We start from the raw sequence: 15,443 nt of genomic DNA on the forward strand, positions 1-15,443 counted from the left end.
ATTGAAATAAGCTCATCACAAAATGAAGGAACGTTGTGATTTTTATGGTACTTTGGATGAAAGAAAAGTAAGGAAAAAGAAAATAATTAAACTGTATTACTGACTAAATAATATGATATCGAGTGTGTAAATGTCTTAATGGAAGAAATCTTGTGCTGCTAACTGCTAGTTACAGTGTTCTGAATGTGCCTTGTATAAATGTTATGTTAATCACAGAAAAAAGTATATACGAGGTTTATTTTTTAATTAGGGGCCATTTTGAAATAGATCGAAAACATGCAGAGGAAGAAATTTAATTATCTCTGCTACTTCAGCTACTTCTCAACGTAGTTCCCATAATTGTTGAGACACTTGTCGTAGCGGTAGATGAGCTTTTGTAGACTCTCATCAAAGAAATCTGCCGCCAGGTCAGACATCCAATTCGTCACGGTCTGTTTGGCTTCATCGGCACTGTTGAATCGCTTCCCAGCGAGGTAAGTGTTCAAGTGGAGGAATAGGTGATAATCGCTAGGGGCGAAATCCAGACTGTATGGAGGGTGGTCCCAAATGAGTCAATGAGCGACTGTGTGGCTGCTGCAGTGTGTGGCTGTGTGTTGTCGTGCAGCAACATGATACCGGAAAACAGCATTCCTCGTCGTTTATTCTGTATTGCTCGGCGAAGTTTCTTGAGAGTGCTACAATACACGGCTGCATTAACTGTTTGTCCATTCGTCAGACACTCAATCAGAAGCACCCCAAACCGCGCTCTCATCATGCACCAATGAGTCCGTTATGATTGAGGGGCATCCTGATCGTGGTTCATCATGAACATTCGTGCGACTGGTCTTAAACAGACATACCCATTTACGCACCATGCCTTCAACAATGACATTCTCACCATACAACATGGCGATAAATGTCTGCCGCTTTCACATTTTTCAATGTCAAAAACCTGATCACTGATCGTCTCACACTCGGCGGTATTTTCAATCACCTGCACCACTTCCATTGTCCACCACAACCACACCAAGCATTTCACAACATGCAAATGGCATCTGTTTACGTGTAAGGCATGTCGGTATCTAACACACATGCGCACAACACCAAGCATGCATTGTTGCCAACGTGAACGCAAAACAGCCCCTAATTAAAAAATAAACCTTGCATTTTAAATTTTTTTTAAAAACATGTAAAGGAGGATTGAACAAAACCACATATAAAGTTTAAATGCCATTTTCCATGATTTTTCACTGCAATGTAATGTTCTGTGACACCAAGAAAAGCAGTGTTGTTCTGGCAGAAATAGAGCTTACACCTCCTGCCACATAGGATACGTATCAGCGGTATATGTTGGGTGAGAAGAAATAGAAAATAACTTCAATGCAAATCCAAAACATAATTTTGATCTCGCTTCCTACTATTACAGAATAAATAGTGTGTTTAAAGATTAAAAGCTTTGGCATGCTGAACACAGTGGAGGGAGGTGGGGTGGGTTGGTGGCTTATTGTTTACACAAGAGGATATTCTCCTCTTGGTTCACATAGCAACAGGTGACTCATTCAATAGGTGTGATGTCATTCATTCTTGATCGACATAGCAATAGCTTTATGACCTACAACTAAGATAGCCATTTCTTGAACTTGTATTGTACTGCATATTATATACGAGATATGATTGTTTGTTCATTTTCCCCATCAAAAAACAGGGTGCGCATTATACACGCACGTGCATTATACATGCGTAAATATGGTAATTGGATCAAAAGCGGTACATAAAATGACATTTTGTTTTTAATATTCTGAATATTATCCAAAATTTGATTTAAAAACTTCACTTATTATGAAAAACTCAATATGCTAACCAAGGCAGAAAATTTATTTAATTTAAAACATAAACTAAACGTAACGTTCCATCCTTCTAGCAAGGTCTTCTTCAGACTCTACCCAGTACAAGTGAAAGGAGGTACAAAAATCACAGAAATCACTCCCCTCCACACACAAGATTATTAGAAAGTTGTTTTTTCTCTAGAACATTCCAGCAGGTGGCCTTTCCTTGTCAACTGTACTTTCACCTGACAGGCGATTTGGATATACATTTCCTATCATCTGGAAAGTGGTTGGACTCTTTATCTCATGTTCTTTTCTCTTATCCTTTCTTCCTTCATTCCTCTTCCTTCTTCTCTCCTCATTCTCTCTTGTCCTTTCCACTCTTTCTAACACCTTCTTCCATTCTTTGTTTATCTTCAGTCCCCCATTCCAATTCATTGTGTCTTCTTCTTTCTTGTCTATTTCCTTAGCCTCATTCCATTTTCTTACTAGTACTATCTTCTCCCTTCCTATCTGCTTAACCTCATCTCACTCTATGTCATGTCCTGTTTCTCTAATGTGTTTAAATATTGCATTTTTCTCTCTTTTAAGTCGTACATCATCCCTATATTGCTTCAATCTGTCTTTTAGCCTCTTTTTCGTTTCTCCTTTGTACACACTCTGACATTCTTTACACTTCACTCATTACACAAAATGAACATCCCTTCTAACACCACATTTTATGTAGTTACCAGAGTATTAAGTTTATTCCTGTACAAAGGGGTCAATTTTTGCTTCTCAAATATTTACAGCAGAATTAATCAATTTTCCGTGAATTGCATAACACTCAGGATAATTCAGACTTCATAAAGTGTCATGTCGTCAAAAAGAAAATCCTCCAAATTTCATGTTAGGAGTCTATTTCACATTTGGCAGTTCATTTCGCATCATTTCTTGACAAAATAGGGTAGAAAAATGCACCTCAAACCTTTCAGAAACTTGAAAAATTAATATTACAATGTGTGATTTCACATTTCGTGTTTTCGTTGAAAACTAAATATACATGTCTCAAATTATCGCTAGTAGAAGGAGAAGTTTATAAATTACATTAAGGGTCTGCTACACGTTTGGCTTGTGCCAGCAAACTTATTTTCAAGAAATTCCTCTTCTTTTGACAAACATGTTATTGTATTCCAAATTGTGGAAAATTACACCAGATCTCCTTCTAAAGCATTCAAACAAATGTTTGTGTTCTTTGCTTTCACTTTTGTCAAGATATCCTGCGATAGAAACTATAGAGTGACTACAAAGAAAAGAACCTTTGGCAAAAAGTCTCTGTGCACCTCCCCCTTCTTCCTTTCAACTCGGGCCACGTGGAAGTACACTGTGCAGGAGTTGCGGGTCTGCACAGGTTTTTTTGCTTGTGGTTCCACTATGTGCCAGGGTGCAAGGGGGATTTCCCCCCAACAACAATCTTGTCCTCAAAAATCTCCACCACCAAAAGTTTCTGGAGGGAGAGTTTTTACTGTAACAACAAAATATAAGCAATTAGTTTTAACTTCAAATATATTTTACGAAGGATAATATTCAAAATGCACACTCTCTCTCTCTCTCTTTAAAGACACCATTAACAAATTTATAGCAATAACAATATGCAGACAACAAATGTAAGACAAGAATGCAAGACAAATAGATGTATGAACACTAACTAATTTATATTAATAGAAAGCAAAACTTATACAACTAACTAACTCTCTAGCCTTCTTAAACCCGAAGGTTCATGGCTGCAGCAACACAGGCCTTCCATCTGTCCCTATCTTTAGCAAGTTCTATATACTCTTTTCCATCCCTACCGATATCCCTTAGGTCCATCTCAACATTGTCCCTCCATCTTCGTCTTGGCCTTCCTACAGGTCTCTTACCATCTGGTTTCCCAACAAGAATCCTGTAAACTCCTCTTTCCTCTCCCATTCGTGCCACATGGCCTGCCCACCTAAGTCTTCTTGATTTAATTATTCTAATAATATCTGGACATGAATACAAATTATGTAGTTCTAAATTATGTAACCTTCTCCACTCACCTGTCTCCTCATCCCTTTTAGGTCCAAAGATTTTCCTAAGGATTTTATTTTCAAATACTCTCAATTTATGTTCCTCTTTCAATGTAAGGGACCAAGTTTCACACCCATATAATACTACAGGCAAAATTACTGTTTTGTATATTTTAACTTTTAGTTTCTTAGATATTAAACGAGAAGACAAAAGTTTATGAAGAGAGAAGTAACATGCATTTCCTGAATTAAGCCTACTTTTTATTTCCTCTTTAATATAATTTTCATTTGTTAATATTACTCCTAAGTATTTGAATTTGGAAACTGGTTCAAACAAGTTGTTATCAATAATTAGGTTTTGATTATTACCTAACACTTGGTTTCGGCCTGTAAGCATATATTTAGTTTTCTCTTTGTTAACTTCCAAACCTATCTCTTTAGCAGTTTTGAAAAATATTTTAGCATTATTCTTAATTGTATTCACATCATCCCCCAGTAAGTCTACATCATCTGCATATGCTAACAACTGAGTCACACCATTTAATTTTAGTCCTTCTTTAGTTTCTTTTACCTTGCAAGACTTATACAAAATAATAAAACTATTTCAACCATTTTGTAATTTATTGACATCATGAACCACTTAGCAAAGAATTAGTTTGTTACTCTATAAATATCTGATATACTGTATATAAATATAACAAATTAATTTCTTTAAAATGAATAATAATGCATTTTTAAATATTAATTTAATTTTTATATTTAACAACAGTGTAATTATGTATATCATTACACATATTTGTGTGTGTGTAGCTTATGATATTCCTCCTCCCTCACCCACCAGGCCTCAATGACTTTGCACCCTGAACTTGGCTCACAATACCACAAAACCAAAGATGAGAGTGCAAACCATTTGGGTTCCCTCGAACCCAAAGTCACTGAAATTTAGTGTAGTTTGTAGTTGCCAGTATTTGTAAATAAAAATAAATTCTGGGAGAAGTGAGGGAATATGTTTTTTCCAAAATGAGTGTGAAACCTTATAGTGTTTTATTTTGTCTTTAGTGTATGTTTATAAGCATATGCCAGCATAAGCTGATGTAGCCAAGTAACTTGTACCACATTTTTATATTTGGATCATCATTCTTTGTGCATTTTCAGGCCAGTTCTTTGGAGGATGACATTGAAACGTTCCTCTCTGAGCATAACGACAAAGTGGATTCAGTGTGTGAAGCTCTGGATCCCCATATGATGAATGTCGCTGAGTATTGCCTACTGCCTCCAGAAGACATTGCTCAGAGGAAAGAAAGCTCGGAATCAGTTTTTGATGGTTAGACTTTTTTTTTCAGTGATTAAACTGAATTAGCAATATGAAATGGAGAGGTTACTGAAAAGTTTTGTTGTGACTTGGACACAATTACTCTCAATTAAGAATAATCCAATATGAATATTTTAAATGATGTGTGACTAGATGACACAGAAACGATGTACTTAGAAATGTATTCATGTATGGGGAATAAGAGATGCGGTTGATAATAATTAGACGCAAGCAAGTTACTTTTTTCCCCCCAGGAAACTTACTCGTAGAGGTTGTATTAATTTTGGTGGCCTTTGGCATAATCCACTTAATGTTAATAGAACCACTACAAGTAAGTTTCGAGAAAAATATTAGTAACTCACTTATGTCTAATTAATAGAAATTTATCTTGGGTGCAGTGCTTGGGGGGGGGGGGGGTACATGAATTTCACATTCATAAGTATAACATTTATGAAAGAAGGATTGGCAATTAGGACCACAATTAGCAGAGAGATTTTTGTCAAGCCCTCAAACATCAACACATTATTGTGGAGACCTGTTATCCGTTCCGTCACCCGAATGATATCACAATTCTTGGGTCAGTCTCCTATATGTTTTGTTATACATTGACAGGGAAACATCTAGCAAAATGCACAAAATGTAGAAGACAATAGAATTTGACTTGTTCCATGACTTCAGTTTGATAATAGCATGTTCATTCTTCAATTGTACAACAGAAGACTCCACCACCTTCCTAGCTGCTATTCTGTATAAAATTGTAGAAGGAAGTTTATGTATTTATATAATCAATAATAATCACTCCCAAGATTCCATGTGCACTTCTACTTTGAATAATTATAAATACAAGAGTATTTTTTTTGTGTGTAGAAATGCCACTGTACAAGTGTGTGTGAATTTTATTTGATAGCAATCTCAGTTTAAATTTGGGCTGAGCAGATATGAATGTATTCAGAAAATGTGTATATATATATATATATATTCAGAAAGTAGATACTGGTATGCTATTTAAAGAAACACTATATTTTCAATGAATTATACTGTTACTTTTTTATTTTCAGTGGAACCTCGATTTTACATTCCCAGATTTTGCATTTTCCCGCATTATACATTCAATCATGATGGTCCCAACCTAGCAAAATGTAAAATTTTCCTAGATTTTAGATTTTCCAGCATTTTAAGTTTCTTTGTTTGGTCTCCACAAAATCGTAAAATCGAGGTTCCACTGTATTTGCATGTTTGAGTTTAGTTTTCAGTCCACTTTATGCACAGAAGATCTAATCGGGACTGGACCTACGATTTAAAGTTGGATCTGAACCCCAATGTACCTCCACCAGGTATTACTGACGAAAATGATATTTAATAATATCATTCACTCTGAAGATGTATTTATTTCTCTGTTTTCCGGAACCTGAAATCTGAAGCTGTAGGTAGGAAGGAAGAACTGCTAATATTATCCGTGTCCTCCTTGGGTTGAAAACAACAACAACGCAAATGTCTCACACTGACTGCTTCGTGGCAGTTGGAGGTGCTTTACTGTTAATATATTAAAATCTGGAGTGCAAGGTTAAGAGAATAAAGAAAACACGAAGTGCTTTTTAATCAAGAAAATAATAAATGGGTAAAAATGTCCAAACAAGTTATCGTGAATTTTTGCGTAAATGTTTCACACGAGAAATAGGACAATCATTTTTATTTTTTTCAGTCCTCCTTAGGCTTATTTTATGCCCTGATTTGACGTACATAACTAGAATTTAAAGTCAGATAAAAAAAAATAAAGTGCTCCTCTGCCAGATAAAACAGAATGTAATTTTATTGGCCACAAAAATGAGCCTTTTCCATATTTTTAATAATTTTATTGTTTTTATATGTATATTTTGCAGATGAAATGGAAGAACTAGATGCACAGTTGCCTCTCACCAAGGTGTTGCTGGACATTGGTTGCGAAGTGTTGCAGGAAACAAACACATGGATAGTTCAGGAGCCTGTTGTCAAAACAGTTAAAGTGCTTTTTGGCAATGTGATTGAGAACTGGCTTGTGGTAAGTTTCAGATTTTTCAGATAAAAATTTTCAAGTACCTCTGTAGTATAACAGGCTGTCTACCAGTCAAGAATATCCAGGAAGGTCAAGAAAAAGTCAAGAAATTATGCTTTTGGTCAAGATTTTTTGCTATTTGTTACAGTATAGTGAACTCACATTGTTGTGGTTAAGATTTGTTCATTTTGTTTCTTAGGAATTACATTCTTGGATGCGTGAAGGTTTGTAAAAATATTAAATAAAATAATGTGGCCATTTCCCATTAAGTATGAAGTTTGAAGCATTAATTTTTTACATGTGTTAATAGTTGAAGTAAAAAAAGTAAAGTGCTCCCCTGTGCTTTGCACCATGCCTTGAAGGTGTATAGGGAGTGTGGGGTTAGGGCCCCACACTTTCTTGATCTCAGCCAAGCTGGGGGTGATGTGATTAGCAGAGTTTCCTCCAGGTACCCACTTTATACGATGGGCACCGGAGCTGCTTGAACAAGTTGAAAAAGTCCCGGGTCTCTCACATGGTAGTCAGACGCCCTAACCACTGAGCTACCGCGGCACCTTTAATAATTTAAGCAAGTCGAATTCCCTTTTAAAGTACAGCTTCAGTTTTCATCTTAACCGGTGTTGTGGTAGGGATTTTTCATTGAATAAAAATATCTAAGTATTTCTAGATATATCTAAGTAGGGGGCGATTAAATAAATATTAAGAAAAAGTGGAAGAATGGTCAAGAAAAAGTCAAGAATATTGGATTTGTTATTTTGATATACACCCTATATAACCAAACAGTTGTTAGCTGAATGCTAGTGACAGTGGTGTTTATTCTCTGGCATTTTGATGCTTCTCTTTCGGCCTGGAAACTTCTGGTTTTGCACTCTGTGATTGGTTCCGTTGTCTGATGTACCTCATTATTCTGTCATGGGTTGATGGTAATTCTCATTGGACCATTGCAATACCTGAAGCAACTGAAAGGTACCTATTCAGATGAACACATTTGTTGCCATGGTACATGTCGGACCTGGCCAACATTGCCCAAGGTAAAACCAAATCTGATGAGAAGAAATGCAAACCTGTAAAACATTATTGCATCAGTGTTTTTGCCAGATCCTGTAAAACCTTTAATGCATAGTTTCTCAACCTATGGGGTGCAACCCCCTGCTAGATCCTGAGGGCACGTTTGGTGGGTTGCCAAATCTGGCTCGAAAATTTATTTACAGAGTTTTAAAAACCTATTACCTTTAAATTGCTAAGATATTGTTTAACCTTTAGCCACCCGAGCCTCTTTCGCATGTAACCCCCTTGCCACCCGAGCCGATTTTCAGCAAAATGCAAAGTTTTATAAAAATGACTGTAGATCGGACGCTAATTGCTGTAGACAGACAAATGATATATCGTTTTACTCGGAATGAACCATAAATTCGGACTATATAACATTTATCCACATTCGGCGTATATATGGAGGGAGCAGGGGGAGGAAACTGAAAATTCCAAAATTTTTGAAGAAAAAAATGTGAGATTTGCCCCCCACCCCGACAAAAAGTACAAGACATTGTAACAATACGCATGGAATTAATCACTGGAGTGTTAGAAACAAGAAAATAATTGCACTATTATCATATGATCAATAGAACACGACTTGTACCCCCAAAACGAAATGTCTGCGTGCCACTGACTCAAGTCTTGAATTTCAACAAATTTCAACAAAAAGGGGTGACGAAAGCGTGACAAATCTTCCCCTTCTTTGCATCTGCAGCACCTTTCTGTTTTTAGACAATGCAGGTCACATTGCAGCAGCTTGAAGAACATGTGCTTGGCAACAAAGACCTGTTTTCGTCTTGCTTTCGAACTTTTCTTTGTAATAGCGCAGTTGCCCCCCCCCCCCCCCCTTTGTGGCGACGTGGGGAAAATTCCTTGTGACCTTGGGTACCGAGAAGCAAACTTTTTACCCGTCTAGTTTCCAGTGGTGGAAGAAAGGAATTGCTAACAAATCCTGCCTTTGTCGGAATTCTTTTTCCTTTGTGAGGAATCCGCACAAAAAAAAGCTGCCATTTTCTCGCCTTTTTTGTTCGACACCAAGGCGTGCAAGAGTCATAATTGTTTAATATGTGTGTTAATAATAATGTAAAAGAAGAAAACCGCAAATCCACCCAAAAATAGCAACATTATAACGTAAAAACTACGAGCATGCTAGTGGATCTCGATTGAGACGCAGATGCAAGGAGTTACATGTAGGATCTCGATCGAGATGCTCGGGATGCAAAAGGTTAAACAATTTGAATTCAACCCATTTTGTATATAATCTAAACTCTACATTTCTGTTATTTGTGCTCTACCATTGCTTTTTACTGGCATCTCTGAAAAATAAGAAAAGTTTTTCAGAAAGTCTTAATTAATAATTCTCGAACCAAAAAATGGCATTTTCTATTTTGTAAGATTACTTAGTGTTTGTTAGAAGTCTTTAGATGAACTGAACCCCTATTTTTTCTAGATTTATAAATTTACCTTAAATAACGTTTTGAGAGAAATACAATTTACAAACAAGTGAACATAAATTTTGAAAAAAGGGATCATTGTTAAGACTTTCAACACGCAGTTATTCTCATAAAATGTTTAGTAGTTTTTCTGAAAAACTTCTATTTCTTATAGCATATTGGTTACGTGCGTGTTACTCACTAACAATAAATAAAAATACGTTAGAGTATTCGAATTGGTCTACTTACGCAAGTGAGTATGTATTCTTATGTGAACGACGTTTCGGAAGCTTTACTGCTTCCTTCCTCAGGTTGTCGTTTTCGGCTCGGAATATCAAGCCACGTCAGAGAAGTGTCATGTAAGGATACTGGGTGAAAGGTTTGGGTTAAAAACACTTCATAGTGCTTGACATATACAGAATTAAAACTACCTTTGTTAAAAACCCTTAAAACACACGATAAAACATGTTAAAACCACCACTACGGTAAACTGGAGTGGCCGTTGAGAGCCCCAACTCTCTGTCAAGGTGAAGCATGCGAGCAGATGGCGCCGTGCTGCGGAGTGGTGGGGTATTTCCCCTCCCACGAGAGATCCCTCCCCTCTCTTTTTCTTTCCTCTCGTCACCAATCCAAGGAGAATTCGCGTTCCACTTTGGCTGCTTTCTTTACCTCCGATGTGACATGGAAGCCTATTTTGTTCTATTTCTTACAAAGATAGATTTATTGATTTATTATGAAAGTTTACACTATTGGGAACATTTCTGAGAAAACTGGATGTTGATAGGAGACACCGTTCCCGAGATATATCAAATCAAAAAATATGAAATATGGCGGATTATTTTCAAGATGGCGGCCATCGGAGCGCAGATATTGATTGGCTACTCGACTGAAAATATCTTTAACGATAGAACAATTAATCCTACCAAGTCTTGCTTTTATCAACAAGTCAATGATTCAGGACTTCGCCTCTGGCCTGTAATAAAGATGTAATTTTTTGTGCTTTTGTTATGAGGTCCTAAGTTATTTTGCGGCGGGTGTAGATGTTTGACTAGAGTAAATTAAGTATTTTTAAATTACATATTTACTTTTCTAGAATGAAGTATGTGTAATTTGTTTAAGCAAGTGAAAAAGAAGACTTCTTAAAGTACTAAATGTTAGCAAAAATATGATTATAAACTGGGTGCACACCCTTACAAGTAATTCTGCCGGTGACCATGCTTATGGCCCCCCATGAAGTGTAATGTCCTTCGAGATGGGTCCCGGACCGAAAAAGGTTGAGAATCCTTGCCTTAGTGTGAAAGCGCTACGGTTGTCGCCATTGAAATTCGTGAATTCAAGTTATCTACCAGTCTAATAAACCTGGAAATTTTTTATGTTTTTCTGGAAGAATTAACGATTTTGTGTGTGATAGTACAGTAAAAGAGAAAAAGAAAATGGGCCAGGCAAGAAAATTTAAGTTTATTGTGGACAAACTAGGCTTCGGTGATATACTGAGTAGTTACAGCAGAAAATGTATGATAAGCTTTAGTGGACGGAATCTTCTCCCACGTATTAGCTTCTATGCATACACTTTTAAAAATTGGCTTGAAGTACAAAAAATCCTGGTAAGAGAACTTAGTGTCATAGAAAGTTGATTTTTCTTTCTCCAGAATGAACAGGGCTTTTAGCAGAGGTGGAATTTCCACATTATACCTCCCAATAATGGAAGTTAAAGAAGAAGAATTTTTTTTTTATCACTAGTCAATACTTTTCAAGTATAACTTAGAAACTCTCTCCCCCTACCCAACAGTCAGCTACGGGTCAGTTTCTCTCTACTTTATTGCCTTTACATCTTGGTTTAGTGTGATTCTAAGTGTGAATGTTTCACAAGAATATAGTGACATTCTTCCAAAACGTTCATGTTCATCATTGACCTGTTGATTTGTTCAGAAAATTTTGAACCTTGGATTGGAAAAGTCAGGGAATTTTGTTTTTAAGAAATTGTAGACATCTCGAATCTGTCACATCTTCCCTTGAATGGTGTAAGGGCCTCCCCGATGGCGTAGCGGTAACGTCATCACCTTGTAATCAAGGGGTCCTGGGTTCGATTCCCGGTGGAGGCACATTGCACAGTGGTTCGGATCCCACTTTAAACTGTAGGTCCAGTCCCGATTAGCCTTTCTGTGCATAAACAACAATTCAATGTAATGGTGTAAACATATACAGTAAATACTTTCAGAGGCATACTTTTATTTTGGATACCTTCAGTATGAACATGGTGGACAAACTTATCAAATTCAGGGAACCCTGCAGTATTAAGGTTCCAAGGTATTATTATAAAGGTTTGTTCTATTGATTGTACACATTTATATGCAGGAAATTGTGAATTAATTTTTTGTTATTCCAGGACATTGTGGATGATATGACATTGGAGAAGTTCTGGAGCCATTATTTACATCTCGTAAGGATCGCACTGTGGCCAGATGGTAAACCAGAGACTGCTCACGGATACAATTCCTCCCTCAGGGCAGAGCGACTCAAGGAAGGCAGCCGGGAACAATTAGTGAGAGCACTCGAGAATAGTTTCCCAGGTCAGTACAATGCAAAACAAATGTGTACTTCTTTCTATGAGGTTGAGTATGTATCAGAGCTACCTGGATTAAAAGAGCTGTCATACTAGTACGAGGAATAAGTCGAAAAAAGTTTTTCCTAGTCTGCCATCTGCAGGAAGTTTTATTCTGCAGAAAGAACATGACATGAGCAGAAAGAGGCATCATTACACTATTTATCCCACATAGTCCCCATCGACACTGAGGCACTTGTCGTATTGCTTCACAAGTGTCTAGAAACCCTTTGTGTCCTGTTGACAGATGAAGATACTTTGGTTCAATGTTGAGAAAAATCAAAATTTTCGTTTTAATTCCATTTATTTGTCCATTACATGATGTACCAGAAGTCCCACCCATTCGTAGCGAACAACAGCTCGCACTTCATCCTTTGTCCTCGATTGCAACACACTTCTCAACTCATCCTGTCTTCAATGCAGCAGAAAAGGTAAGGTCAAGGAAAAGGTCATGCGGCAGACAACAAAAGAACGATGATACCCATATAACCACAACATATTACCAAACCAAAATTCCATGCTTTCTGGAAATACACATGTGGGAAACTTTTTTCCGACTATCCCTCGTATGTCATAGCTGTTCTCCTGGCTTTGGTTGTGTCACTATCAGTGAATACATTCCCGCCAATATTTATGTATTGTTATTGACTTGACCAACTGCTGTGTCTCAACTGCTGGACGTCAATTATACCAAACTGCCTGAGGTTCTCATGAAATTTGTGATTTGCAGCCAGAGCTGGCAACTACATGGAAAGATGGACTTGTGTTTGGGGTTCACCAGCAATCAGAGAGAATTCTTTTTTTGCCAGTACTGGTGAAAAATCCAAGCTGCTGAGAGAGGACTGTCACCCATGCAGCCTCCAAATTTGAATAACTGGCTTGCAGCCTTAGCTGGCAACCCCCTGGAAGGATAGCCTTTCTTTTGGGTTTCCTCTGCAATAACAGGAAATGCAGGGCTATTGTAAATGGTCTTCCCAAATTCAAAGTTTAATAACTCATGTTTATTTATTCACAATGACATACAACTTATCTTAAATGAAAGAGAAACTCAAAAAGTTTTAGTGTCTGGCAAAGCTGATGGCTGGAAACTAAGACAGGAGAGCATTTTGTGTCCTGCAATTTCATGTACAACAGTCAGTTATTTGTATCCAAAGAAGTTTTAGGACGAAGTTCGGGTTAGATCCACCAAGTGGGCACTCAATTCGGAAGTAGTACAGACAATTTAAAGAAAGTGGGTGTATCTGCAAGAGGATATCAACAGGCCAGGCAGGAGTTAGTGACAGTTGGGCCTGTACGTGCGACTTTCCTCAGAAGCCCCAAAAAATAAACGGTTCGTGCAAGCAGAGAATTGAACTTGAAGCAGACAACAGTGTGGAAGATTCTGCGAAAACATTTGAAATTTCAGCCTTACCGATTGAAATTGTTGGAGGTGCTTAAACCTACAGACAAGGATAAGAGACGACTTCTGCGTTGCTATGCAAAACCTTATGGGAAGAGATGGTTTCATTGAGTCGGTTGTCTTCAGTGATGAAGCTACCTTCCACCTTTCAGGGAAAGTAAACAAGCAAAATGTGAGGATCTGGGCTTTGGAAAATCCTCATGTTTACCAAGAACACGTCCGTGATTCCCCCAAGGTGAACGTGTTTTGTTCTTCGAGGAGGACACTGTAAACGGACTTTCCTACCTTCACATGTTGCAGACATGTCTTTTCCCACAGCTGAAACAAGATATGGAAAATTTTATATTCCAGCAGGATGGGGCACCCCCACATTGGCACCGGGATGTCAGGAGGGAACTCGACAGAAGGTTACCAAATCAATGGATAGGATGAGCTAGTCGTGAGGATCAAGTTCTTCTTCTTGCCCCCCCCCCCCCTCTTTTTGGTCAGATATTACCGTGTGACTTTTTTTGTGGGGTTATGTTAAAAACAAAGTGTATGAGCCACCCCTACCTAACAACTTACCTGAACTTCGAGTACGCATCCAAGAAGCAGTTGCGCCCAATGACTCAGAGATGTTGGGAAGAGTGTGGCAAGAATTTGACTTATCTGATTGATGTGTGCAGAATTACAAAAGGAACTCATATTGAGCATCTTTGGCATGGAACATACCATGTATGTATGTAAAAATAACTTTTTGGGTTATTCTTTCATTTAACATAGGTTGGATGTCATTGTGAATAAATAAACGTGAGTTATTAAACTTTGAAATCGGGGAGATTATTTACAATAGCCCTGTACTTTTGCACCAGTTCTGGTGAATAATCAATGCTGCTGATAGAGGATTGTATTTGAATTATTTAGGGCTGAGCCGGTGAGTATCGGTTGATTTTCTTTTACCAATATCATCTGATACCAAAGATTTTGAGTGGGTAGATTTAATTCGATTTGTTGTTTTAAGTCCACTTTATGCACAGTAAGGCTAATCGGGACTGGACCTACAGTTTAAAGTGGGATCCAAACCACTTGTGCCTCCACTGGGTATCGAACCCGGGATCCCTTGATTACAAGGTGAGAACGCTACCACTGCGCCATCGGGGAAGCTTCAGTTGGTAGAAAAGATGGCAAAGGCAACAGCTCGTCTCATCATTTGTCCCTTTTAAAAGTTCGTTCACCCTTCCTTGTGACAGATTGGGAGACCAACACAGGAAGTTCCATACATTTTCCTAGAAACACTGGATAAAACCCCACCCTCCTGGTAAGCAGATGGCAAGATCAAAGGCATGGGTAAGTGAAAGCTGAATCCAAATGTGACCATGAAGGCATGTAACTTCGTAGTTAACACTGGGAAATATACCATTCGTTGCCAATTCTTTCTTGAAGCTCGTGGTGGTAAGACAGACGGATGTTTTTAACCCCCCGCCGCACCAATGCCAGATCAGGTAGTTGCGGAGTTCTTGGAAAAGAGGGATGAAGGTCACTGTGAAATTAGCTTTGTTTTATCTACGTTCAAGAGCGAAGGGGAATCAGCAATTTATACTTATCCTCTACACTTCTGTCTTTCGTGTGACTGCCGGTATCGGTCAATGATGGCTATTTATTTCCGCCGAAAGCTGACCCCAATGGCGGAGTGGTCACGACGCTAGGGTTCGAATCCCAGCCTGGGTATGGATGTTTGTGAGTGTCCATTCATCAATTTCATCACATCATCACTCATCCCCTTTTTCGCAAATTAGCCAAAAGTTGTTTTTCTTTTTTT

The 15,443-nt window shown here is 37.9% G+C and overlaps 1 protein-coding gene across 1 annotated transcript in view; it reads left to right on the forward strand.

Moving 5' to 3' along the window:
* LOC145982007 (uncharacterized) overlaps positions 1–15,443 on the forward strand; it is a 47,099-nt gene that overhangs the window by 22,056 nt on the left and 9,600 nt on the right. Inside the window, exons 7-9 of the mRNA XM_083115547.1 lie at positions 4,991–5,159; positions 7,028–7,185; positions 12,031–12,214. Coding sequence (XP_082971673.1) covers positions 4,991–5,159; positions 7,028–7,185; positions 12,031–12,214 — 511 coding nt within the window. The remainder of the gene's footprint in view (positions 1–4,990; positions 5,160–7,027; positions 7,186–12,030; positions 12,215–15,443) is intronic.

Source organism: Lepisma saccharinum, chromosome 30, assembly GCF_977018435.1.
Source record: "Lepisma saccharinum chromosome 30, izLepSacc3.1, whole genome shotgun sequence".
In the NCBI taxonomy this organism is placed as follows: Eukaryota; Metazoa; Arthropoda; class Insecta; order Zygentoma; family Lepismatidae; genus Lepisma; species Lepisma saccharinum.